This window comes from Carcharodon carcharias, chromosome 3 (assembly GCF_017639515.1).
Source record: "Carcharodon carcharias isolate sCarCar2 chromosome 3, sCarCar2.pri, whole genome shotgun sequence".
Taxonomy (NCBI): Eukaryota; Metazoa; Chordata; class Chondrichthyes; order Lamniformes; family Lamnidae; genus Carcharodon; species Carcharodon carcharias.
The window spans coordinates 232,018,561-232,046,297 of record NC_054469.1 but is presented as its reverse complement, the minus strand read 5'-3'; the positions used below and the strand labels follow the sequence as shown (position 1 = coordinate 232,046,297).

The 27,737-nt window shown below is 43.9% G+C and overlaps 1 protein-coding gene across 2 annotated transcripts in view; it reads right to left on the bottom strand.

Moving 5' to 3' along the window:
* Positions 1–27,737, bottom strand: part of LOC121276371 (solute carrier family 22 member 23-like) — a 103,351-nt gene that overhangs the window by 30,449 nt on the left and 45,165 nt on the right. For both annotated transcript variants that reach the window (XM_041184700.1, XM_041184699.1), the window contains exons 4-7: positions 16,501–16,669; positions 10,467–10,594; positions 9,485–9,587; positions 4,974–5,200 (exon numbers count right to left, since the gene is read on the bottom strand). In XM_041184700.1, the coding sequence (XP_041040634.1) occupies positions 4,974–5,200; positions 9,485–9,587; positions 10,467–10,594; positions 16,501–16,669 (627 nt within the window). The remainder of the gene's footprint in view (positions 1–4,973; positions 5,201–9,484; positions 9,588–10,466; positions 10,595–16,500; positions 16,670–27,737) is intronic.

Genomic DNA, 27,737 nt, shown 5'->3' with positions numbered 1-27,737 from the left:
TTAAAGAATTACTGATACTTTAGTAGCTGGGCACTTACCCAGTTCAATTTGATCAGCGGACGCACAAGAAAAATTAACAAAGCTAGACTCATGTTCTGACTGAATTGTGACCTTAGTTGAGGTCTTAGTTTGCAGGTTGGCGCTTCCCAATAAAATGGTTATCTGGTGCCCAACAGGGGGAGGGCACATAATCAGCGGCAGACTGGGCAGGGGGATAAAGCAAGGAAGCTTCCAGACCACTTCAGCTTCTAGAACATCCAGCTGCAGCATTGCGCCACAGAGAAATAGTTTCAGCTGCAATAGTTGCTGCACTTTAGACAGTATGGAGTCCTACAGGATTGAAACTGTCACATGGGATTAATGTACTATTTACCTCTCTTGTACAAATTTCCCCAATTTTCCATTTTGTTAAAGGACTGCCCGGCGTGGCAGTACCACGCAAATCAAGATGACTCTAGGTTGTGCCAAGGTAGCTCATCTCTTATGGTGGTGGGGGTTGGGGTGAGGGGAGGACCCGGACCTCTGTTTCCTTCAGTTAAGGCAGGGGTGGAAGAAAAAGCCAGAGAGTTGACCCTGACATAGCGACTGATGCTTCAGTTTGACATCTCTGGGGCTTTTGGAATAGTATGGGACTGGGCTCATCTTTGATGCCCCAGTTAAATTCCCGACCAACACTTCCTATTGAGATCCGCACGTGAGATGAATCACCAGTGGGTGAGATGCTGAAGGATTTGCTGTTCCATATGGGACTGCACTATAATAGAAAGCAGCAGCTTCAACAGGAGATGGGAGGAAGTGGAAGGGTATGGGGATATCTTTAACAAAAATGAACTAAAATGCCAACAATACATCAGATTACTGTCGCTAGTAATTCATACATACAATCCAGTCCAAATAAATCCATGTCGCTCTTTGTGCACAATAAAATGAATCATCCAGAAATTCAAATTAAGTGACACAAATAACACAGGAAAGCAGGAATTTAATGTCAAAATTTATATATAGTTTGAATTAAGTGACTCTGATTTTAGAATAGATTGCATCATCAAAAGCATCACTGGACAATTATGATAACTTTAAATAGTGAGGATGACGGTTCTTAAAGCTGCTGATATACAGAATCACACAGTGCAGAAGAGGCCCTTCGGGCACTGATACTGTTTGCTATTGAAAGGGGCATGGTCTTAATGCTGGAAAAAAGAAATTGTTTGATTGAGGGGGACATGAGCTTTATGTCATTTTCATCATAATAGTGATGCCTGCATGTGACACGCTTCACATTGCTCACTATCTCTAAACACAAAAAAGTTTGTTATCTTGTTTAAAATGGAAATGCAGTTTAATTAAAGAGAGAGAGTATGTGTGCATGCGTGAGTGTGTGTGTGTGTGTGTTTGTGTGTGTGTGCATGCGTACACAAAATTATTCATGTATTAGTGCTTGAACATAAAGCCACTAACTTTTGTGTTACAACACTTCATGTAATACTTGCAGAATGTTGCCAGGTCTACCAGAACTTGATAAATAAACACATAAAAGTGACAATCTCTCTGGCCAACATTCAAAAGTAATTTCCAAGAACACTGGAAATCCCAGTTAAACTATCTATATAAAATTCTAAGCAACAGGCCGTCCAACTGCAAGTTACAGCATGGAATGGCTTTCAGGTATCTTTCATTCATACACAATGTACAATTTAACCATTCCAGAAATTAATTTCAGCAATATTTATAGCTGCCATTATATCTGAAGTGAAATTGCTGTGGAGTGGTGCCTTTTATCCAAAGATTCACATTTACTACTGAAAACAAAACAAAAAATTTTGGAAATGAGGGATTTGAGACATTTCATTGAGACTTTTAGAAAAATCCAAGAAAGTCACGAGGCCAAACTCACAGCATTATGAATGGATGAGTGTGTGTAACATAGAAATATAAGAACAGGCTGGATGCTGAGAAGATGTTTCCCCTTGTGGGAGAGACGACAATCAGGGGACCACTGTTTAAAAATAAGGGGTCTCCCATTTAAGGCAGAGGTGAGAAGAAACTTTTTCTCTCAGGGGGTCACAAGCCTTTGGAACACTTTCCCAGAGAGCAGTGGAGGCAGGGCCAATGAATATTTTTAAGGTAGAGGTAGATAGATTCTTTACAAGGGGGTCAAAGGTTATCGGGGGTGGGCAGGAATGAGGGGCTGAGGTTGGAATCAGATCACCCATGATCTTATTGAATGGTGGAGCAGACTCAAAGGGCCCGAAAGGCCTACTCCTGCTCCTAATTCGTATGTTTGTATGTATAAAAAATTATGGCAAATAAGCAGGCCATTTGACCCATCGCCTCTGTGCCAGCCAAAAGGGCTATCAACCTTAATCTCACTTTTCACCTCTTGGGCCATAGTCCTCATATACATGGTCAAGTCCTTTTTTATAAAAAAACGCCGTGTGGGTTTCAGCCTCTGCCAATCATGTAGGCCAAGTTCCAGACCCCCAGCACCTGCTGGATGAAAATAAATTTTCAGCCCCCCTCTAATGCTTCCACCAATTACTTTAAAACAATGCCCCCGGTTATTGATCTCTATGTTGATGGAAATAGGTCCTTCCTATTCAATGTATCTGAGCCTCTCGTAATTTTATAACGCAATTAAATCTCCCCTCAGCCTCCTTTGTTCCAAAGAAAACAAACCTACCTATCTAATCTTTCCTTATAGCTATAATTCCCCATTCCTGGCAACATTCTCATGAATCTCTTCTTTGCCCTCTTTGATGTGATCACATCCTTCTGTAATGCAGTGAGTAGAACTGTACGCAGTACTCCAGCTATGGTCTAACTAGTATTTTACACAGTTCTAGAATAACCTGTCTGTTCTGGGGTCCATGGGTGTCCCTGCGCTATGCCTTGGCTAAAGGAAGGCATCCCATATGCCTTCTTAACCATCTTACCTACCTGTCCTGCTACCTTCAGGGATCTGTAAAACACACTCTAAGGTCCCCTGTTCCTCAATATTTCTCAGAATTCTACCATTTACTGTGCATTCCTTTGCTGTATTTGTCTTCCCTAAATAAAATACCTCTCACCTTTTAGGAGCAAACTCCATTTGCCACTTTTCTGCCCACCTGACCAGTCATTGCTGGCTTCATTCAGTCTACAGCTTCTTTAACCATCAACCAAACTACCAATTTTTGGATCATCTGCAAACTTCTTAATCATGTCCCCTACACTGAAGTCTAAATCATTGATATGTATCACGAAAAGCAAGGGACCAATATGGAGCCCTGTGTAACCCCAATGGAACCAGCACCAAACACCCATTGACCATTACCCTTTGAGTCCTGCCTGAGCCGACTTTGGATTCAACTTGGTGTGTGACCTTGAATCCCATGGGTTCTTTACTTGCTGATCAATCCATCACATGGGACCTAATCAAAAGCCTTGCTAAAATCCCCATAGACTCCATCAAACGAGCTTCATTTTACAACCCTCAAAAAAATTCAGTTTGCCAGACATGACCTTTACTTAACAAATCCATGCTGTTTTTGATTAATCTACACCTAAGTAACGATTTATACTATCAGAAGTTTTTCCAAACATTTACCCCCCATCAAGATTAGGCTGACAGACCTGTAATTACTCAGTCTACCCCTTCATCCCTTTTTAAACAACAGCACCACCATTAGCAGCCCTCCAATACCCAGAGAGGACTGGAAAATGATGGTCAGAACCTCTGCTATTTCCTCCCTTGCTTCCCTTAGCAGCCTTTGATACAATTCATCTGGGCCTGGTGATTTATTCACTTTCAAAGAAGTGTAATAAAGGCTCCTAAGAAATGTTTATCCGGATAATATAAAGATTGCAAGGTTTATGGACTCATACATGATACTATTGACCAGTCAAAATAAAAATATTTTTAATCTGAAGGTGACTGTGGGACAAAGGAACATACGAACATAATTTCCAAATAAAACAAGGGCCATATGCGATGTAGAACCAAATATTAATATTGCTCAAAATCTGTTAATACTTAGAAACAAACATTTGTAAAAAGAGCATTGAGGCTACTGGAACTCGCAAGGAACAGATGAGGTTAAACTCAAATATCTAAAAGTTGCTGTCGGAGGTGCACCACTTGGACGTTAGCCTCACTAAAAACAGTATTTTGTTGTTTGACTCACCACTAAAATATATTGAATGGCATGAAGTTCCTGCATTTGTACGGTATAATAAACTCACCAATTAAAGTTAAATCAAGTAATTTCAAGTCTAATTATGCATTTAAGAATGTGATAAGTGTTAATTACTACCCGTCAACTTCTTAGACATTGAAAATCAACTATTACAAGTCTCATTCCTTCAGATTTGAATTGTTGTTGGAGATTTTAAGAAGTTACTTTTTTTTTGTTTCTTCTTCCTCTTTTAACCCAATCTTTCTTTCCCTCTATTTCTCTTCATGTGCCTGATTTGACATAAAATTCACCCATTCTCTACCTTCTCAATCCTTGCGCTGTTAATTTCACAATCCTTCAATCTGATTGGTTACGGAGATACACTGTTTGTTGCCCTGTTCACTCAGGTCCTGGATACCCTGTTCCCCTTGCTATTTCTCTATCAACTCTCACTTTCCGCAATTCGTCACACAGAAAAAACCTTAAAGTGCAAGTTCTTACATTATCAATGGCAGATGGCATTAGATAACATGCTACAATAGATTGTGGTCTTTTGAGTTTATTTTCCGAGGTAGATTATGGTTTTAAAAAGTTGCTTATCTGGGAGTTGGAGCTTAACAAAATGTTGATCACCATCACCCTGCCCTCCCCCATCCACCTAAAACTCTCCGGTGAACCTGTCCATCTTCATGCAGCACGTGAAAGAATGTTGCTCCTGGGTAGAATACAACCTTAATACCATTCCACCCACCCCCAAGTTCAAAAAAAAGAGGGAAAGAAGTAGGGGTTAGTGGGAGAACAAACAAAACCAGAACTTACAGCTTATGAGGCCCAACTGAAGGAGAGAAGCCAGTGCAGTAAGGATGGTGAAGAGCAGCAGCGTGCCCCTTCGTCCCATTAGTCCTACAAGAACGCACATGATTGCACAGGAGAGAATGCCAATCACTTCCATGAGATAGTAGCGGATGTAGAAATTGCTTAGACTGTTCACTTTGTAGTCCATCAGACTCTTTGCAAAACAGTTATGGATCCCAAATCCTGTAAGTCTGCAAAAAATAGGTGAAGAAGGAGGAAGAGAATCAACAGACGTTTACAAATTGCCAATTTCGGGACCAGTCTGGATGGCAAACTGAACTCCAATACTCTTCCAAATGAATAATAGGAGCAGGCAGTTACAGCCCCACATTGACAGGAACAATGCAACTGGCCTCCATTTCCCAGCATTGCAGTCAAACAGGTGGACACATCGACAATTGTCACTTGGGGGAAATTATCCAAGGCTGATAGCATTTGTGCAACCCCATCCCTGAACTAGTTGGCACCTTCATTGAATGAGAAGATAAGATCTTTCTGGTGAATTAAGCATTGGGCTAATGGATAACAAACACCTACATTTCTGGGTGGTCAGAAGCAAACAAACGGCTTTAATAAAAACGTTTGGTACATATTGTGAATGCATGATTACAAATCAAACCCTTTCTCCAATCATTAATTGCATTCACAGGGAGCTATAAATAAGCCTGTGTTCCCTATGCAATGGAAACCTACAATTTTTAAAACATACAGGTGAAAGCTTGCTTTAGCATTAACAGGATCGACTTTTATGGTAAAATTGTTTTTGGAAAGCATATGGGATTAAACTACTTCACACAATCTCTTTCAGAAGATGGGTATCAACTGCATAATACATTTTTCTTAAAAGGCTAATATACATAAATCAGATTATTTACAAAAACATGACTTACAGAAGCAAGCAATAAAAGGGAGATAATAAATTGGGGTCTACAAGGGTTAAGCACATACATCATTCAGAGTAGCTTCCTGTTACTCCTTCTGGTAGATATGAAGACAATATTATTCTTAGAAATAACTATGCAATTCTTAGAATAAATTCCAATATAATTTGGAAGAATTACATGAGCAGGAGCTTCTGGAGTTTGGTATGCTCCATGCAAGACGACCAAATAAACTCTTAAAAGTCCTTTCTAAATATATATATATATATATATATATATATATACTGATAATTTCTTTGATCTGGCATTTGCATTGAAATTCAGTCAAGCAATGGTGAATAGCCAAACCATATCATCAATAGGACCTTTAAATATAAGATTTTGAGAAAGAGGCCACATAGGGTGCTGATGAGGACCAAAAATATCCCCTGGGTTTGGTCATTCAATAGAAGTCATCCCTTAGTCTACATTAGATATATTAATTTCACACTTGGTTCAACACACCTTCAATTCATTGGTTTTACACAAAAAGGCAAGCGGTCTTGTTCCAACAACTGAGTTGATTTCCTTACCTTAGGAATGATGTATTTGCCTGAGAGAAAATACAACAAGGGTTCACTACAAAGATTCCTGGGATGAGGAGATCGTCCTATGAGGAGAGATTCAGTAGGCTGGGCCTATACTCTCTAGATTTAAAAGAATGAGGGCTCATCTTATTGAGACACTTAGAGTAGGATTTTTCATATGACAGGGTCCTGTCACCCAAGGGTGGGTGGGGAACGCATCCCTGTCAACTCTGGCTGTCTTGCAGCCATTTTATGTTCTGCAGGTCTCTAGCTGGCTAAGGGCGAGGCTTCTTCCCCTATCTGGGGAGATGGGCTCTGTGGTCCTAGCTGTACCAATTTTAAGCGGTGGCCACTCTGGGAGTCCTCAATGAGCTCAAGGGGCGGGGAGGACACCCAATGCCTCCAATGCCCTCCATAAAATGAGACGTCGGGGACATGTGGGTAAGTGGCGGGCTTGCCACAGGCTGCATTTTATATCTCCCCTGCCTTCAAACCCACCAGTGGGGGGGACCATAAAACTCCACCCTTAAAATTCTTAAGGAACTGGACAGGGTGGATGCTGAGAGGACTCAGGGATGTCTAGAACTAGGCATCGCTGTCTCACGATAGGGGATTGGCCATTTTGAACTGAGATGAGGAAAAATTTCCTCACTTAAAGGGATGTGAATCTTCAGAATTTTCTACCACAAAGATTTTTGGATTCTCAGTTATCAAGTATATTCAGGGACACGGGTGATCGATTTTTGGATATTAAGAAAATGTAAAGAATATGGGGATAGCATGAAGAAGATGGACTGAAAATAGGTGATCAGCCATGATCTTATTGAACAGCAGCGCAGGGTAGATAGCCTGAATGGTCCACTCCTGCTCCTATTGTGCTGCTTTTACTTTTAAGACTGGGCTAAATTTGAAATATAAAAATAGCCTTTTAACCTTACCAGCCCAGCCGAAAGGCAGGGGTTTGGATCGATGACTTTTTAAAACTCTACTCAATTTCACTCTCCATCAACCTGAATCTACTCCACACCCATTAGGTGGGTGAGGTTAAAATTGGGTCTAACATATCTATTTTTGTCACATTCTTAAACTACAAGTGTAAGGCTCATATGATATCTCAATGCCCTTAGATCTCCCAAATTAAATTACAGCCATTTACTCACTCCTTATGACCTATTATTTTTTAAACCAACCAATGGAAGAAAATTAATTATAAAATCAGTCCAACAATTAATCAAGATAAGTTATTGTGGTAGCTGAACAGTATTATTACTGCATTACTCATAGCAGTATAAAATTAGAAAATGATATTACAGCTGGGAAGAAAAGTTAAAAGGCTATTTGATCCCATTGTCTGTATCAAAGATGATGTTCAATGCTGGTGAGTGAATCATCAGCCTGCCATCTAATTAATGACTTCAGAAGGACATCTAATATTAAAGAGCAAATCTCAACACGGTTATAATCACCATCTGAATCCCCAAGCTTTTTGAGTGACTGGAATGAGTTTTAATACCATCAGTGAACTGAACTCATCTGTAGTGGATGCAGTCTTTAATCCAAGGCTGCTTCAATTACAGATATACCTGTTGATTCAGCTCTGTCAAATTGTCCCGCTTTCGTAGTTCTGTTAATCTAATTCATCAAATGCCTCTAGCACTTGGAAATGAGGCTGCTCCTTACAAGGGTTTGTGCCGCCTCACTCTTTAACAGCAACATCTGTCAAACAGTATCCAGATTAGAGGAGTAAAAGATCCACACAAGTGATTCTGCTAGTTTCTTTTTAAAATGTAAAAGGCATAATCAAGATAGTTTCAAAAGGGGAAAAGCTTCACAGATGGCAGACGACAGCCATTAGCTTCTCACTTTATAAGCTTTTTGGTGTAGGCAACGAGTTCATGCAAAATAAATCAAACTCAAAAGGTATTAATAAGGTAGCCCAGGTGGTTCTCAGAGTTCTTGACTTTGTTAGGATATATGGCGCACTAACTGGGGGAAGCTCTCCTTTGTTATCTGTTGGTAAATTTAAAATGCATTCTTTACACGTACATCTACACTTTTACTACAAATAATAAATCAGGCAAACTTCTCAACCTTGTTTGAAGCTTACTTAGTCCCACTCTTTGCCGATTTCTTCCATTACATCGATGATTTATATTGTTTCCTGATTTCAAACAGACCTTCAAAGTTCTTGTGTTTTACTTCCTATTTCCATCTGACCCTCACTTTTATGTGGCCAATATTTTTTCCTACTCCCTCCCTCCATCTCCATCTCTAACCGTGGGGTTTCCTGAAATATATGGTGCAAACCACATACCCCCAAAATTACTTGGATTAGATATCTTCCCACTATTTATTGTACCATTTCCTCCGCTTTCACCTCTCCCAATAGCAAAATGGCCCCTCATCTTTCATCTCATCAGCCTTTGCCAGATCAGCAAGTGTGACCTTGACTCCCTTGTGGCTCACCACTAACACTCCCCCCACCCCCATTCTCAACCTTTCACCTTTGGCCTCCTATACTCCTACAATCAAGCACACACAAACTTCAAGAACAACGTAGCTCCTACAATGGCTTAGCATACCTAACGAATGAGGACCTGGGCCATAAAGACCATGAAAGTCCCAGGTTTGACCCATGATCTGTGTGGTGATCTCAGCGAGGGCTGTAGCCAAGCTGCTACAATTGGGTCAGCAGCCAGGGTAAGGGAGTGCGAGAGCATAAATGTCAGGATTTCAGCTCCTCATCACTCTCCAATCATCCCTGTGGCAAATAAGGTTTGCCAAAACTCACCAATAAGAGTCAGACATCAACAATGACCTGTTGCTCCAAGGTGACAAATGGCATCTAGTATTTACGCAACTATATTCCTGCATGAAGTCAAACTGCTGGGAGAGATGGCCAGACCAGAAAATTAGTGAGGGAAAAAAACTAATTGGTTTCTAAACCATCATCTGAGTGAGCTTGCAAAATACATGCCGGTAAAGACAAACACATTTTTCAACAGTGCTTTACTAGACTCATACTTACGAATTCACACAAAGCACTAAGACGTGCTTCCATAAGATCCTTGTATAAAGCAGTTTGATGATAAAAGTTTTTTTGGGCCTTGTTTTTGGCTCTTTATCAAGTTCTAAAAAGGGAAAAAAATAAAATATAAATGACTAATTCAATCACGTTGCTTTCCTGAAGAGGCCACACCTAAAGTGAAATTGGAACTTCTCTCATTCACGAACTTGGCCATCTCATTAGCCTATTGGAGCACCTCTATTATCCTATAGCGCTTCATGGGCAGAATTTAGCCCTTACCCGGCAGGCACAGTGGGGGCAGGTGGGAAGCCGACTGCTGCCCGCGATTGAGGATGGAAGGCGATTTCACAGCTGGCGGGCCAGTTAGGACCTGCCCAGTGTGAAGGGTGAGCAGCAGCGCTCGGCACTGCCTATGTGAGTGGGGCGGGGTGGGGTGGGGTGGGGTTGGGGGGGTGCTGAAGTGCGAGCAGGGTGACTGTGAACTTCGCACATGCGCTTGAGAATCTCCCTAAGGCACAGAGCTGCCTCAGGGAGATGGAGAGTTTAAAAAAAATAAAAACAAAGGCTAGAAAAATGTTATAAAACATTTTCCCCTCACCGTGACTCTGCCACATGAGTACGGACATAGGGACATGTTAGAAGTGAAATCTGAAAATTTTATTTAATTTTTATTTGATATTGGAAACCTCGCCCCGCCCGTGGATGAGGTTTCTAAAAAAAAAGTGCAAAGACCTCTTGGCATTTGTGCCTGCCCGCCAATCGTTAGGTTGAAAAATTCCATTGAATTGATCCTTTAATGGCTTTAACGGGCTTTTTGGCTGTCGGCGGGTGAGCTGCCAACGTCAGCCAACCGAGGTATCGCGCGACTGCGCGGTGACATCAGGACACTTGCCGGACATCAACGTGCATTATTTTACGCTCGAGCGTGTCGGGCACGCACCCGCCCGCCAAGGTAAACATTTCACCCCCATGACCCTCTTACCTGAAACAAATTCTTTGACGTTATCATCCATGTCTATTCTATTATTGTGTAGGAAATGCAGAAATAACTCTTTGGCAGCTTGGAGCTGGTGTGTAGCCAGCAACCATCTGAGTGATTCTGGGAAAACACTAGGAAGAAAAAAGGCGTAATGGTAATTAGAAGCATCATTACAGTAATCCGTCATGTAAATACCCCATACACAAGGTTCAAATGTTTCTTAGTTAAGCAATAACAAATTGTCAGAAGTTTCAAGGATTGAACTTGAAGACTATTATGGCTTTTTATATTTTTTTTCTATATAGACACCCTGCGAGGGCCTCATAATTGGGAAAAAGTCATGACCTCTTGATGCCAGTAGGACCAACACCGTTTTAGTTAACAATGACACGAACCTTCATCTCGCAGAGCAACCTGATGACAAATGTGATCTTGACCAGCAGGGGGCCTGGAATGCAGTCTGCTTGTGGGCCAGGAGAAGCAAGAGAGGCCTTCCGCTCCCCCACAATAAAACCTCGGGCCCTTCCTGCACTCCGGACATCAACCCAAACCATGAAGCCTGCCCAATCCCACGCACCTACCAAACAACTACCATAGCACCGGTGACCGTCACCATGGATCATAGAGTCATAAAATCATTACAGCACACACTCAGCCCATCAGGTGCATGCTCGTGCCAGCCCTCGGTAGAGAAATCCAAGCAGTCTTATCCCTGTAGTCCTGCAAGTTTATTTCCTTCAAGTGCCCATTCAGTTTCCTTTTGAAATCATTGTCTCTGCTTCTGCTACCCTCGTAAGCACGAGTTTCAGGTCATCACCATTTGCTGTGTAACAAAGTTCTTCTTCTTGACCAAAACCTTAAATCCATGACCCTTAACCTTTCTGCCATCAGCTAATCCTCCAACTATGCATTATCCCACTTATCCAGCCCCAACTGTGCAGATGACTCCAGCCAAGTTTGTGTGGAAGACTCACCTCCAACATTACAATAAGGCCCAGGAGTTAAAATCTCTCCGGGCGGTAACTGCTTCCAGGATTTGAACTTACCATTCACCCTGGTACCTGCACACAGGGTTAAAATCGGGCCCAGAGATTTTTCACCTCAATTGATGAGCAGAAATTAATGCATTTCAGATGCACTCATCCTGCTGTGTGACCATTACTGGTGGGGGCTTAAGGCTTTCTTTCTTGCAATCAATAGCTGCATTTGTATCCACCAGACTAAAGAATTCTGTGAATTGGCACAACCTAAAGAATAGTCAAGCTGTCACGCCACAATAGCCTCTGTCCCCAGGCAACAAGGGCAGAAAAATAAAATGAGAACGGGTTTTCACTGTTGATCGGTATCCAACACTGTTACTTTTGTTCTTTGTTGTGGTCACAGAGACTGTGATTGGGATAGTCGGGCTACAATGTTGTAGCCTCATTTCCAAAGCGCACGCTCTCCATGAATGCCACTTCCCAGAAACTACGCTCACCGTGGACTGGATGTATCCAGCTGCCAACATTAGCTGTCTAGACTAGACGGGCGCTTGGAAATATTAGTTGCTAGCTACAATAACATTCTCACCACAGCTGCCTCGAAGAGGAGGAGGAGGAGGAAAGAAAATGAAAATCAGAAAAAGGAACTCAGCAGCTAATAAGCAAAGGGGTCTCAGTGACACAAGTCAGTGAGCAGAAGGCAAGGGAAATGTCAGTTCAATATGGCAACACAGTCGCTTTGCTCTAACATCCTCAAGGCAAGCTGATAGCTTTGTTTTGAACGAAACTCATTCTTAGAAGAAAAAGGTACCGCAGTTCAGGAAATATTAGTGTGAAGAATCGCACAGAATTGACTCGGGGTCATTTTAAATTTAAAATGTGAGAAACACAGTGAAACGCGTCACCAGAAATTTCACGGTTTTAGTTTACACAGTTTATTTTACAGTGGGAAATTAGCTTAGCTGGTTGAGCCCAGTGCAAACAAATCTCATCCTTGTTAGCAAATACCTGGTGTAATATCACTCACATCTTGACGATATTGCAATACCCACAGGCCTTCCATACTGTCTGTCAGCATGGGTTAATCAGCCCAAAAAAACCCAGCACTCAGCCTTTAAAGTAAAGGGTTTCAACCTATCAGCAAGGCCAGATTTCTATCAGTTGAGAACAAAAACAGAATTACCTGGAAAAACTCAGCAGGTCTGGCAGCATCGGCGGAGAAGAAAAGAGTTGACGTTTCGAGTCCTCATGACCCTTTGACAGAACTTGAGTTCGAGTCCAGGAAAGAGTTGAAATATAAGCTGGTTTAAGGTGTGTGTGTGGGGGGCGGAGAGATAGAGAGACAGAGAGGTGGAGGGGGTTGGTGTGGTTGTAGGGACAAACAAGCAGTGATAGAAGCAGATCATCAAAAGATGTCAACGACAATAGTACAATAGAACACATAGGTGTTAAAGTTAAAGTTGGTGATATTATCTAAACGAATGTGCTAATTAAGAATGGATGGTAGGGCACTCAAGGTATAGCTCTAGTGGGTTTTTTTTTAATTTTTTTTTTATAATGGAAATAGGTGGGAAAAGGAAAATCTTTATAATTTATTGGAAAAAAAAAGAAGGGGGAAACAGAAAGGGGGTGGGGATGGGGGAGGGAGCTCACGACCTAAAGTTGTTGAATTCAATATTCAGTCCGGAAGGCTGTAAAGTCCCTAGTCGGAAGATGAGGTGTTGTTCCTCCAGTTTGCGTTGGGCTTCACTGGAACAATGCAGCAAGCCAAGGACAGACATGTGGGCAAGAGAGCAGGGTGGAGTGTTAAAATGGCAAGCGACAGGGAGGTTTGGGTCATTCTTGCGGACAGACCGCAGGTGTTCTGCAAAGCGGTCGCCCAGCTTACGTTTGGTCTCTCCAATGTAGAGGAGACCACATTGGGAGCAACGAATGCAGTAGACTAAGTTGGGGGAAATGCAAGTGAAATGCTGCTTCACTTGAAAGGAGTGTTTGGGTCCTTGGACGGTGAGGAGAGAGGAAGTGAAGGGGCAGGTGTTGCATCTTTTGCGTGGGCATGGGGTTGTGCCATAGGAGGGGGTTGAGGAGTAGGGGGTGATGGAGGAGTGGACCAGGGTGTCCTGGAGGGAGCGATCCCTACGGAATGCCGATAAGGGGGGTGAAGGGAAGATGTGTTTGGTGGTGGCATCATGCTGGAGTTGGTGGAAATGGCGGAGGATGATCCCTTGAATGCGGAGGCTGGTGGGGTGATAAGTGAGGACAAGGGGGACCCTATCATGTTTCTGGGAGGGAGGAGAAGGCGTGAGGGCGGATGCGCGGGAGATGGGCCGGACACGGTTGAGGGCCCTGTCAACCACCGTGGGTGGAAAACCTCGGTTAAGGAAGAAGGAGGACATGTCAGAGGAACTGTTTTTGAATGTAGCATCATCGGAACAGATACGACGGAGGCGAAGGAACTGAGAGAATGGGATGGAGTCCTTACAGGAAGTGGGGTGTGAGGAGCTGTAGTCGAGATAGCTGTGGAAGTCGGTGGGTTTGTAATGGATATTGGTGGACAGTCTATCACCAGAGATTGAGTCAGAGAGGTCAAGGAAGGGAAGGGAAGTGTCAGAGATGGACCACGTGAAAATGATGGAGGGGTGGAGATTGGAAGCAAAATTAATAAATTTTTCCAAGTCCTGACGAGAGCATGAAGCAGGCACCGAAGTAATCATCGATGTACCGGAGAAAGAGTTGTGGAAGGGGGCCGGAGTAGGACTGCAACAAGGAATGTTCCACATACCCCATAAAGAGACAGGCATAGCTGGGGCCCATGCGGGTACCCATAGCCACACCTTTTATTTGGAGGAAGTGAGAGGAGTTGAAGGAGAAATTGTTCAGCGTGAGAACAAGTTCAGCCAGACGGAGGAGAGTAGTGGTGGATGGGGATTGTTCGGGCCTCTTTTCGAGGAAGAAGCTAAGGGCCCTCAGACCATCCTGGTGGGGGATGGAGGTGTAGAGGGATTGGACGTCCATGGTGAAGAGGAAGCGGTAGGGGCCAGGGAACTGGAAATTGTTGATGTGACGTAAGGTGTCAGAGGAATCACGGATGTAGGTGGGAAGGGACTGGACAAGGGGAGAGAGAAGGGAGTCAAGATAACGAGAAATGAGTTCTGTGGGGCAGGAGCAAGCTGAGACGATCGGTCTACCGGGGCAGTTCTGTTTGTGGATTTTGGGTAGGAGATAGAAGCGGGCCGTCCGAGGTTGGGCGACTATCAGGTTGGAAGCTGTGGGAGGGAGATCCCCAGAGGAGATGAGGTCAGTGACAGTCCTGGAAACAGTGGCTTGATGTTCAGTGGTGGGGTCATGGTCCAGGGAGAGGTAGGAGGAAGTGTCTGCGAGTTGATGCTCAGCCTCCGCGAGGTAGAGGTCAGTGCGCCAGACAACAACAGCACCACCCTTGTCAGCGGGTTTGACGACAATGTCAGGGTTGGACCTGAGAGAATGGAGTGCAGTAAGTTCAGAGAGAGACAGGTTAGAATGGGTGAGAGGAGCAGAGAAATTGAGACGACTAATGTCACGCCGACAGTTCTCAATGAAAAGATCGAGAGAAAGTAAGAATCCAGAGGGAGGGGTCCAGGTGGAGGGCGAATATTGGAATATCCTTCTATCAGTTGAGGCCTGTTCAAATCATAACCAACAAGCCCAGTGTCTAAAGGATTCTATGTTGGTGTCTCTTTACTGTATCTTCTGACTTACAAGGACCTTACTTCTCTGGTGGTGTACTCAATAAAAAAACCTTTACTCCAATAATAAAACTGTTGCTCTTTGGGCAGCTTATACCATCAGAATTTGGGGCAGAAGAAGCGATTGTAGTCTCAGCGGGGAGGGAGGTGGTGACGCTCATAGAAAGCATGTGCCTTAGAAACGAGGCTACATTGATGTAGCCTGGCTATCCCAATTACAACATCTGTGACCACAGCAAACTACAAAAACATCTTGCATTTATATGGTGCCTTTAATGTAGTAAAACGCCCCAAGGTGCTTCACAGGAACATTAATAGACAAAATTGAACTCTGGACTACATAAAAAAAAGAGATAAATACAGATTGTCAAAGATGTAGGTTTCCAGGAGTATTTTAAAGGACGAGGGGCAGAGAAGCTTAGGGAGGGAATTTCAGAGTTTGCTCAAATGCCAAATGCTGCAGCAATTAAAAGAGGGACTGCTCAAGATGCCAGAATTGGCTGAGCAGAGAGAGATTGTAAGGTAGTTGTAGGGCTGGAGGAGATTAACGAGACAGGGAGTGGGATGAGGCCTTGGGGGTGTTGCAAACAAGGATGAGAATTGTAAAATCAAGGCATTGCCTGACAGGGAGCCAATGCAAGTCAGTGAGAACAGGAATGATGGATGAATAGGATGGTGCTAGTTAGGATTCCAACAGCAGAGCTTTGGATGAGTTTCATTTTTTTACAAAGGGTGATAGATGTCGCTATATTCCAGAAAGCCAGCTGGTGAAGGATAGAACTGAGGCTAATCTTTTACAAAGCATTTATTTACACATAACAAACATGAACCTTTCAAACCAAAAAACACTTTTCGGTGTGTCTATTAATTGGGGAACAAGTAAATCCCCAGTCAATGTCCAGCTATAAAATTAATAGATGGGATGGCTAGGAGACATTGGTACATGGATGAGAGTTTCAATAGAAGATGAGCTGAGGCAGGAGTAGAGTTGGGCAATGTTACAGGAGTGGAAGTAGATGGTTTTGCTGATGGAACATACTTGTATTAGGAAGGACATCTCAATGTCAAACATGATACCAAGTTTGCAAACAATCTGTTTCAGACAGAGATAGTTGCCAGGGAGGACCTCAGAACTGTATCAACGTTTAAAGGAGGAACCTTAAAAAATGAAGCAGCTCTCCAAAGGCATCACAAAAGTGAAAACACGTCAGCAAATATTAATTGAAGTGATGATCATTACAAATGGCTGAAGATCTAAATCAGTCCAATTAACTACAAATTAAATCGATCAGAAATTAAAATGAGCACATTTTGTAAAGTCAGTAAACTTACCACCAGTAAGGGATCATGAAAATAAATGGACAAATGATGATAGCTTGCAAAACCTGCCAATCCCGACAAAGGGCAGCAAGGCCTGGCATAAGCAGCTGACCTCCCATTGCAATGAAGTTCGCTACCATGGTTACCATGAATCTGTGTCGAGGCAGAGAAATCTCAATACCTATCAGAGAAAGGAAATTGGGATTAGCTGGAACAATTCACATTTACACTAGGTGCAATCAATAAGTTATCACTTACCAAAATCAAAACTCTGCAAATCGCAGATCACCACCAATGATTTACAAAGACTAAATAAATAGAATTCCAGCTTTTGTTACATAGGATTCGAGCATTTTTTGGGGGGAAATGAATGCAGCGGTGCCACCTGTTTACAAGTGGAGCCACTGGTTTATAGCAACCGAACAAATCAACTATTGTTGTTAGCACATTGGATCCTGTGTTCAGGCTTTAGAAGTCAATCTATTTTCCAATGAACACCCATGGGCAGGATTTTCAGCTCAGTATGCAAGTGCACGCCCGACACACACACAAACGTGAAATAGCACGCGATGATGTCGGCTGAGCGTCCCAATGTCATCGCCCACTCGCGCGACATTTTGGTCGGTGGGGGTGCACGAGAGTGGGCAGCACGCCCGCCAACAATAAAGAGGCTGTTAAGCCCCTCAGCCAGCTAATGAAATTGAATTTTTCGCTGCTTATCTAACCTTACGCTTGGCAGGTGGGTGAATAGACCGGGTGGCCTTTGCGTTATTTGTGAAATCTCATCCACGGGCGGGATGAGGTTTTGAACAGTGACTAAAAAAAACACTAAAAATTTTTAAAACTCATATTTCACAATGTCCCTGCGACAGAGCCACAGGTGGGGGACATGTTTTCCTTATCTTTAAAATCTTTATTTCTCACGTTAAAAATCTTCAGCTCCCTGAGGCAGCCCATGTGCACCTTCAGGGAGCTTTCACCAAGCGCACACCTCAGCACTCGCGCTCCCCTCTTGCCCCCACCCAGGCAGCCCTGAGGCTAGCAGCACGCGTTTCACGCCGGCTGGACGTTGATTGGCTTGAAATTACCATCGGGGCCCGTTCTCCGGCGGCAGGCTGTTGTCTGACTGCTCCCAGCCTGTCTGCTGCACCCGCCTGACAATAGGGGCAAACCCTCCCCCATAAGTCAGTAGCCTCACTTATCACACATCTCAGCTATGAAGGTGTTCTAGGAATATACATGGGGGTTACTTCCTGTTATCCAGTCTGAAGGGCAGCGTTTTAAAAATAAAGTTAAATAATAATGGCAGATTAATGCTTCTTAAGCACTTTATCCAATCTCTGTCTTCTTCCAGCAACAGCTGGATAATATTCAACGTGCTAAAAATTGAAAACACAGGGAGGGGGAAGCAGAATTTTAAACATTCCTTTGCATTGATGCTTTGAAGTTTGAAGAAATCTCAGTCAGAGGTCAGATTTAGTGATCTGACATTGAATCTTATCTCCATCTCCATCTCTATTACAAAGTTAACTGAGATTCAGCCTAACTGGGTCCAACTAGATGCTGGTTAAATATTAAACCACTTGTCATATGACTAGCGCATTTGGTTTGAGAAGGTTTGTCATCACATTCACATGACTTCGACACATTGAATATTTTAAAATCCTTGTTGCTGGAGGTCTCTGTCTGTTTTGAGAGCTCTCAGACGCACTGTGATGTGGAATCATTCTGGCATATAGAGGAAGTTGGCAGGTTTGAAATGAATCCTAAAAAAAGAGCAATGGATCCAAACTGAGGCCTGACAGTTCCCACCGAGTGTGGGGGTTTGGAGGGGGTGGGCAGGGGTGTGGGGAAGAAAAGGAGTAGAAAAAAATTGCTTTAAGCCCCATTTAAAAGAGCAGTATGGTAAATCGTTGGTATTTCGTGCTGACTCAAATTAAAAAGGCATTGTTCAAACACTGGATTCTGCTATACACCAGATCATTTTCCATCATAATTCTAGAACTCCTGATCACAGCATTAGAATTGAATCATCACCATTCCACCCAACCACAATTGGCCATAGCCCACGAGGGGCCTTAGTTGTCTCTCTCTGTTCACTGCAATTCTGCATGTCACCGTCACTCCTCTCCCGCCCAGTTTCTGATGTTGTCCACCCATCCAGTCCTTCTCCAACCTGGCCTGTTCTTTCCTGACACTTCACCTTTTACTGCTGCCAATATCCAACTCTCACTCCACCTCTTCCAGTGGTCACACACTCTCAATTTCCACTTCTTCACCACCTAAAGGTCCACGAGATGCTGGGACCCCGAACTTCCTGCGGACAAATCCATTGGCTCTTTGCCCTTCCCAGCTGGTTAGAAAGGACCTGGTCAGCCACGCTTGATGTGGAGTGTTGCCCCATCCAGCTAAAACATTTAACTCTCTCTATGAAATGGAAGCACACCACTAGCTCACAATAAAGTCCCTCCCTTTTGTTATTTTATTTCCTATGATCACAACAAATCGCCCATCTATTCACAAGTTTCACGACAGGCCCAAGTTGAAAGAATGGTTTAGGTCTGACCAATATAGACACCAGATGGGGGTTAAGTTGCATAGTCCCTGAAAATAGGCAAAGGGATTGGGATGTATGGTTAACCCTTGCCTATTCAGCGTTATGCAGTCAGCACACCAACTTTGTTCTGCCTGCTCGATCACCAACAGTAACCACGCTGTTCATTGGCCTCATTGGTGCAGCCAAGAGTCATAAGATGCTAGCCCCAGTTAAAGTTATCCTGCAGCTCCTCAAAGGGATGTGAAAGTGCAGCTGGAACAGGTGCTGGCAGTCACGCAGGAGGTGACTCTGTCCTGGGTAACAGTGAAGAGCGATACAACATAGGAAATATTGGGCTCCAAACTTTTCGGAGGCTTTGGTGGAGGAGGTGGAAGGAGAAGAGATGCCCCATATCTGCAAGGAGTAGAAGGTAGTGGGAACAGCAAACCAGAGAGCACACTGCCAGGATTCAAGCCCCAAGAATCGGGATTCAGTGCCACAAGAAATCCAATAGCCTCACATGAATGATCAAGGTCAGTAAATGCATCTTCAAATACCATATCCTACCAACTCCACCACTAACCTCAGACACTGTCCCATTCACCACACCACCATCTCCCACTTACCAATCAGGGCTCATACCTAACATTCATAGCTTCACCTCACCCTCACACATTTGTCACTGTTGCAAGCCTCACACCCACACCTTACAGCCTTACAGCTTGCGTAGCATCAGCTATTCATCCATGACAACCAAATCAGCCAAACAGACTGCACAACACTCACAGGCAAAACTCATCTCTCTCACATTGTACAAGATGCCCACAACCAGAGGCAGCTGGAGCTAACCGGAATAAACAGTAACTAACAGAATAAAGGCATCGTGACTGCAGCCAGGAAAACAGGCATTGACTAGTGTGGTTCACTGCCAATGATTACACATCAGCTGAACGCATCGGTTCTAGTATAGGGCAGAGTTGACTTGCTGTTCCTGCAAAGCAATGTGTGTGCAGTCAATGGCACCCTGCACCATGGGAATTCCTGCAAGCCTAGTGAAGCTATGTGCTCCCTCCACCTACTTGTCTCTGACGAGAGGGAATAAAATGCAGTTTTGTAGTTAGGTCTCTGAATTAGGCCACATTAAGCCTCAGTGATCTCCCTTACTAAACAGTGGATGGCAAACTGCGCAATGTTGCAAATGTCTCCAGTGCCGGTGTAGAAGGGTGCGTAAAAGCTCATGGTCACAGTCAGGGCAATGCAGTCCTTGCCCTGCTCCGAGGTTGCAGATGTAGGTCTAGCAGATGTCAGATTTCAGTGAGGACACCTCACACATTGGGCGGAATTTAATCCGGGTGACATGGGTCACCCCCACTGGCTGGAGTGCCGAGAGCCTCATGTTGTCTCTGTAGGGGAAGGCCTGTAGTATTAAGTGTCTATCAGGCAATTAACTGGCCAGCAGCAGGCCTTGCCCGGGACTTAGGACCCCAGGGGCAGAAATCCTGCCTCCCAAGAGCTGCCGGCTGGTCTGAGGCCAGCAGTGGCAGCTGCCAATAATGCCCCCACCAATAATGCCCCCACTGAAGGCCTAGGTTTGCTGAGTGAGGGAGAGATGGGGGTTGTGGGGTGAGGACCTCTGGCAGGAGAGACCAGAAAAAAGGGCAGGGAGGGAGTGACTTAGCATGCCACCTCCTTCCCAATGCCGGGTCCCTCGATTAGGCATTGAATGCTTTTGAACAAGGGATCCCATCAGGAACTCACAAGTAAACCCAATGGGGTTTGCTTCTCGGGCCTCCAGCATGGGTGACTCCTCTGCCCACAGCTGGGTGAATACCAGCAGCAGCAGGATGACGATCTGAGTCACTACTAACTGCCCAATTAGCTTCAGAGTGAGAAGGCCCAACCATGAGTCTTCCTGCCCTGGATTAATTGGACAGAGGTGGGAAGGTGGCAGAGTCCCCATCCCACATCCTTCCGCTCAATTAAATGCCCCCATCCCCTGGAGTGTGGGGGCCAGTAAATTCCACCCATTGTTCCTCACTGACATTCCGGTAAGAGAACTGCTCCCTGGATATCTTAGGCGGATTTGGCCTACTGCTGAGAGCCCTTCTCCTCCTCCCTCTTTCAGCAATTTGTCTTGCTCTGTGTGCTCTCTGTGCAATTCTCAAGTCATGCTGTATTCCAAGGGGAATGCCTACTAATGCACCCAATTCTGGGAGCAACTGGTTTGTGCAAAAGCATTGAAGTCAGCATCAAGTCCTTCAGCACCTCCCATACCGCTCCCTCTAGCTTTGTGCAACTTGAAACGACTAAAGAAAGCACAACACACTTGCAGAATTACAGTAACGGGCAGAAGAAATCAACCAGCAACTAACCCGCAAGTAGTTGACAATCACTTTAGTAGCACTGTTGGTGGGAAGGTTCTTCCAGCTGCCGAATAAGTGTTCAGCTGTACATAGTATCACAGTATCTTTACAGTACAGGAGGAGTCTATTCAGCCCATTGAGTCTGCACTGGCTCTCTGAAAGAGTATTCCACCTAAACCCACTCCCCTGCCTTATCCCCGTAACCTTGCAAATTCTCTCCATTAGGGGGAAGGAAGTAAGAAAGAATTTATGGTAAGGGAGAATTTACTGAAAAGGCGAGGAGGGCTACCAAGCACATTGGCAGTTGAAGGTTACCAGATGAACCTTGCACAGCCTTAGGGCCTGCAAACAACAGAAAGGCCTTGGGCGCAGGACTGCAGTCAGAGCATTGGCAATAACAACCAAGATTAGGTGTGCTCTTCAACAGATAGGGGAAGTACAGATGGTCCCAGCTTAGATAGAAAGGAAGGTCTCTGCCTGGGTGAAAAATAGGGACATACGATGCATGTACCTGTTACGAGATGTCTGCATAATGTAAATCTATATGTTGACGAGATCGGAATCTGGAAACTGTTCTTGTACGTGACCAATAATGTATAAATATGTTGAACATTTGTAATTTAGCAGAGTGCTATCTCAAGCTGTATTGAGATAGTTCTCCCCTTGCAATTGCTCGAATAAACGATCACAACCTGTATCTGGGACACCTGGGTCCATTTGTCAAAGTAACCACAACATCTCTTTTCAGGTAGCAATCCAATTCCCTTTTGAATACCTCGATCGAACCTGCCTCCACCACCCTTTCAGGGAGTTTGTTCCAGACTCCAACCACCTTCTGGGTGAAAACATTTTTCCTCACATCACATTTACTCCTTTTGCCAATTACTTTGAATCTGTGCCCTCTAGATCTTAATCTTCTCTTGAATGGGAACACTATTTACCCTGTCCATACCCCTCAGGATCTTGAATACCTCTATCAAGTCTCCTCTCAGCCTTATTTTCTCCAAGGAAGAGTCCCAACCTCTCCAACCTATCCTCATAGCTACAGTTCTTTATCCCGGGAATCACTCGTGAATCTTCTCTGCATTCTCTCCAAAGCTTTCACATCCTTCTTCAAGTATGGCCCCCAGAATTGGACACAGTACTCCAGTTGAGGCCTAATTAGTGTCTTATACAAGTTCAACATGACTCCTTCCTCCTGTACTCAATGTTCCTATTAATAAAGCCTAAGATACTATATGCTTTACTAACTGCTCTCTCAACATGCCCTGCCATCTTCAATGACTTATGTACTGATACACCAAAGTCCCTCTGTTCCTGCACCTCCTTTAGAGGCTCTTCCTTCATTTCATTCTGTCTTATCATGTTTTTCCTGCAAAAATGAATCACTTCACATTTTTCTGCATTGAACTTCATGGATGTCTACTCATCCATCAACAATGTCTATGTCCTTTTGAAGTTCAAGACCATCCCCATCACAGTTGACAATATTTCCTATCTTCATATCATCTGCAAATTTTGAAATCATGCTCTGCACACCACAGTCTGGGTCATTAATATATATCAGGAAGTGCAAGGGCCCCAGCACTGACCCCTGGGGAACTCCACTACAAACCTTCCTCCAATCTGAGAAACGACCATTTATCACTATCTCTGCTTCCTGTCACTCGGCCAGTTTCTTATCCAAGTGCCTACTTTCCCTTTTATTCCATGAGCTAGAATTTTACTCACAAGTCTGTTGTGTGGCGCTGTATCACATGCCTTTTGAAAATCCCTTATTAACCTTCGCTGTTACCGCCTCATAAAAAACCCAGCAAGTTAGTTAAAGGTGATTTTCCCTGAATAAATCCATGCTTTCCTTCCTTAATTATCCTGCACTTATCTAAGTGACTATTGATTTTACTATAGTTTCCAGAAGTATCCCTACCACTGAAGTTAAACTGACTGGTCTGCAGTCACCAGCTTTATCCTTGCACCCCTTTTTGAACAAGGGTGTAACATTTGCAGTTCTCCAGTCTTCTGGTGCCTCCCCTGTGTCTAAGGAAGACTGGAGGATTATCACTAATGTCTCTGCAATTTCCTCTCTCACTTCCCTCAGTGCCCTTGGATGCATCTCATCCGGTCCTAGTACCTTATCTAATTTAAGTAAAGGTAGCCCTTCCAACACCTCCTTCCTCTCGATTGTAAGTACAGGGTTAAGAGAAGGCAGTAGTTGGAGTATTGGGTTCTGAAATGGCATGGCTGGCATCAAATAAGCATTGCACCCTGACAGACAAGCAGGATCTGACTGCTCTGCATACTTCCCACAATCATTCAGTGTGTGCATTAGCTCCCTCACCAATATGGCATCTGGCATAACGCGCCCAAGTGTGTGCATGCACCATGGACACTACTTTGGAGTTGTAAGGGCACTTGTGCCCAAATGGCCGATAACAAGTCCAATTTCACAATTTTTTCCCCCTCAGAAGATCACGTCAATTTTGCAGGAAAAAATGGTCTTTTCCATTTTCCATTGCTGTTCTGCAAGTGGCAACACCCCCTCCATTCTCTCTCCACTCTGTGTGGAGGAGGCCAAGCCTCTATCTAACAGCAAAGATCAGGAAATCAATGCTGAGTGCACTGCCACATCGATTTCTGGTGCATTAATACAGCACATACCATAGAACAATAGTACCTGCACTATTTAAATTCTTTTGGCTTAAGACAGGGATCAATAAAGCTTATAGAGATAAGAAAAATAAATAAATAAAAATCCTTGGAAAAACTCAGCAGATCTGACAGCATCTGCAGAGAGGAACACAGTTAACGTTTTGAGTCCATTTGACTCTTCAACAGTTCTGAGTTTTTCCAGGTATTTTTATTTTTGTTTTGGATTTCCAGCATTCGCAGTTTTTTGCTTTTATTACAGAAATAAGAGGTGGAAATGATCGTTATAAATTCCTCTCAATGCTGTGCATTTTAGAAGCTCTGGCAATCTCTCTAAAACAAAAGCAATTTTTCTCAATTAATCTTTTCTCATCCCTCACTCAGCACTAAATTTGTTTTCCTATGGTCTGACATGCTAAATTCTGCTGTCCTTAGCACCAACGGTAAACAACCTGGAAAGCCTAATAACATTATGCTTTAACATACCCCTCCTTAGGTTAACTTAAGTAAAGATTTATCAGTAAAGCTAACAGCAGAAGCTATTTTCCAACTATAACTCCCACCTCACGTGCCAGAACAGCACACCAGAAATTCAGATGCACGCTACGGTAATCATAATGATAATTGCTTGAATTTGCTCCCCACAGACAAGGTGGCCCACAGGGAGAGCAAGCTGTAAAATTCCCTTTTAGGTTTAATATGGAGGCTGCCTAGCAGACAACGTTGTATGGAAAGTATATTCAAAAACAAATAGAAAATAAAGCCTAATCTTAAAAAAAATACATATTTGGCGCTCTATCTCCCAGCTGCCACAAAAGCCCCCTCAATCCAACCTGAACTCTCAATCCAAACTCAAACAAGAACCACCTGAGCTTCTCTCTACCGCAACCCAATAAGGTTCTCTCCGCCTATTCAAAGTTATTTGACGCTCTGTGGAATAAGAATTCAATCCGAGGAGCTGAACACCCTGAAGGATGAGGCAGGAGGAAATGTAAGAAGCCTAGGGGCAATTTTCCCCCTGTGGGGGCAGGAAACAGGAGTCAGGACTGCATCTGGGTCTTGAGCCCACCCACGGTTGGTTGGGGGGGGAAACACACTCTTTGGGGTTTTCTTAACTGAGGTGGAGAGGGGTCCCCTGCCCAAATAGGGTCAGTGGGTGGGCTCTCAGAGCTGGAGGACCAATTGTGGGCCTTCCAGCTTGAGCTGAGCAGCAGTCTGTGATGGCAGGTAGCGCCAGGGTGATTCAAGATGGAGATAGTCTCCAAGCAACATTTTTAAAAGTTTAATTTTAAAAAACCCAATACAACAGCCAGGCTACCCAGGTAGGGGAGCGCTGGGAATCCCTTTACTGGACAACCAGTGGCTGCACCCAAACCCAGGCAAACAGGGAGAGCCTCTAGGCCTGCCTGGAGTGATGCTCCCCACAGCTGCTGCTGGGTTCCCCCTTTCCAGGTAGTTGAACTGCACCCAAAACCCCCCTCCCTGTGGGTTCTGGAAGCTGGGAGGCCAGTTGGTAAATTCCAATCAGCCTCCTTTTGTCACCATTAAGAAGGCCCTTCATGAGCCTAATCAGCTACCCGCCCAGCCCTAAAGCTGCCTTCACCAAAATGGCTGGTGCTAGGATACCAGCTCGCCGGCCGGCGCCAGTGTCTTTAATGCCCCACCTGCCTCACTACCTGCCCTCCGTGGGGCCCTGGTGCTCCTCCTGGCCTGTTAGCACTTTTCATAAGTGTGTGGGACTCAAATTGGGCTATTGTATCTAAAGCGCTGGCTGCCTTTAAAACACTAGCACGATTCAGCAAGCACAGCAGGTACTCCACAACATGACACCCAAAATTCAAGATCACTTGGTGAATCACGCTAGGCACCATTTGCACAGGCCCATATCTGCAGTCACAGCATGCAGTGCACGTGTTAGAAATCAGACAAACACAATGTAAATCAGCCTGCAGTATTCTTTTTCGCTTTCCATGCTGACCTTCAGCTTGTGCTTCAATATTGCTTGACCCTTATCTTAACCTGCAGCTTGCATTGCGTCCAACCTCAATAATAGTAATTAAATCTGCCAATCAATTAAAACTTGGTGCAGGTGATGATGGTGTCTTCCCAGGCAGATTCATTTATTTCCTCAATCAAACTGAGGAATTTTTACTCACTTGTTAAATACACTCTATACAATTTTATTCAAAAGCAAACATTGTCCCGGGCTGACTCATGTACACCTCCCTTGCAGCTAGTATGTTGGTGGCAGTACAGGTGAGTCTCTCTCATGCAAACAACTACAGTTTGAGTGAGGAGTAGGTTTGCCAATCCTCCAGGAATGGAAGATTAATCTCCAGGACAGTGCTGTGTACCCTGGAGAAAAATCATCAGGACGTTAAAAAAAGTTTGTCTGTCAGTTTCTTTGAATATTTCTCTTTACCTGATATAAAAATATTGAAAATGGAAAAAAGCTGTTTGGCTGAGTCAAGCATCATCCAATTGGGTAATGAGTCGTTTTGCTTTCCAACTGGGGTAGGAAGGCAGTGCATCACAAGGATGGATGTGTTGGCCGACTAATGGCAAGAACTTGGAGGCAAGTCATGTGATGAAACCTCCAGGAATACATTTAGTTACAGTTGGCAACCCTAGTGAGGAGAGAAGGGAGTCATTTTGCATCCTGGCTGGCTTTTCCTTTCCCTAGCCTAGGAACAAAGATTCATTTGTTTCTGTCCTACACCTGAGATCCTCTCTACATCCAAGATCTGCTAACTCCGTATAGACCACTGGGTCATACTCAGCAGCTAAATGGTTCAAACTTTTTTTTTATATTTGTTCACAGGATATGAGTCTCATTGGCAGGGCCAGCATTTGTTGCCCATCCCCAATTGTCTTTGAGATGGTGGTGGTGAGCCAAGTTCTTGAATACAAGTGAGTGGCTAATTGCTAGGCCATTTCAGAGGGTAGTTAAGAGTCAACCACATTGCTGTGGGTCTGGAAACTCATATTGGCTAGACTGAGATAAGGACAGCAAATTTCCTTCCCTAAAACACATTCATGAATCAGGTGGGTTTTTGCAACAGTCTGCCACTTTCATGGTTTTTATTCCAGATTTATTTATTTTAACAAGTTCCCCAGCTAGTGTGACGAGATTTGAACTCATGTCTCCAGGTCATTTAGTCCAGGCCTCCGAATTACTAATCCAATGACATAACCACTGTGCTATTGTCCCTCAATATCATTAAAGGCTCAACATCACTCAAGGTGGTGCATTTGCTAGCTTAACCATCGGTGGAAACCTTGTGGCTTTGCATCCCATTCAACCAATAACTGGGTGTTGCACATGATTTTTCACACTCCATTCATCCAGGCTCATCATTCAAAAGTACACGGTCAGATTAAGCAGAACTGACTCCTTAGCTTACTGGTGACTCTCTGTATGCACATGGTCAATTCACAGGAATTGCTGACGCATTACAGGGGGGAACTGATACAAATATTTCATTGTATACAACAAGCCGGGACAGCAGGTCTAGGTCTGTGCTGACCTGAGAGGAGTAGGTGTATTAAGCCATTTATAAACAGATCTTTAATGTAATTCTTCCAGGTTTCCCACACTTGTCTTGTATAGATCCATTATTAAAATTTATAAACAGTATTTTCTAAATGGTGACGGCCGGTTTCACAGCCAGTATCCCTGAGAAACCTATGATGATAATAAGTGA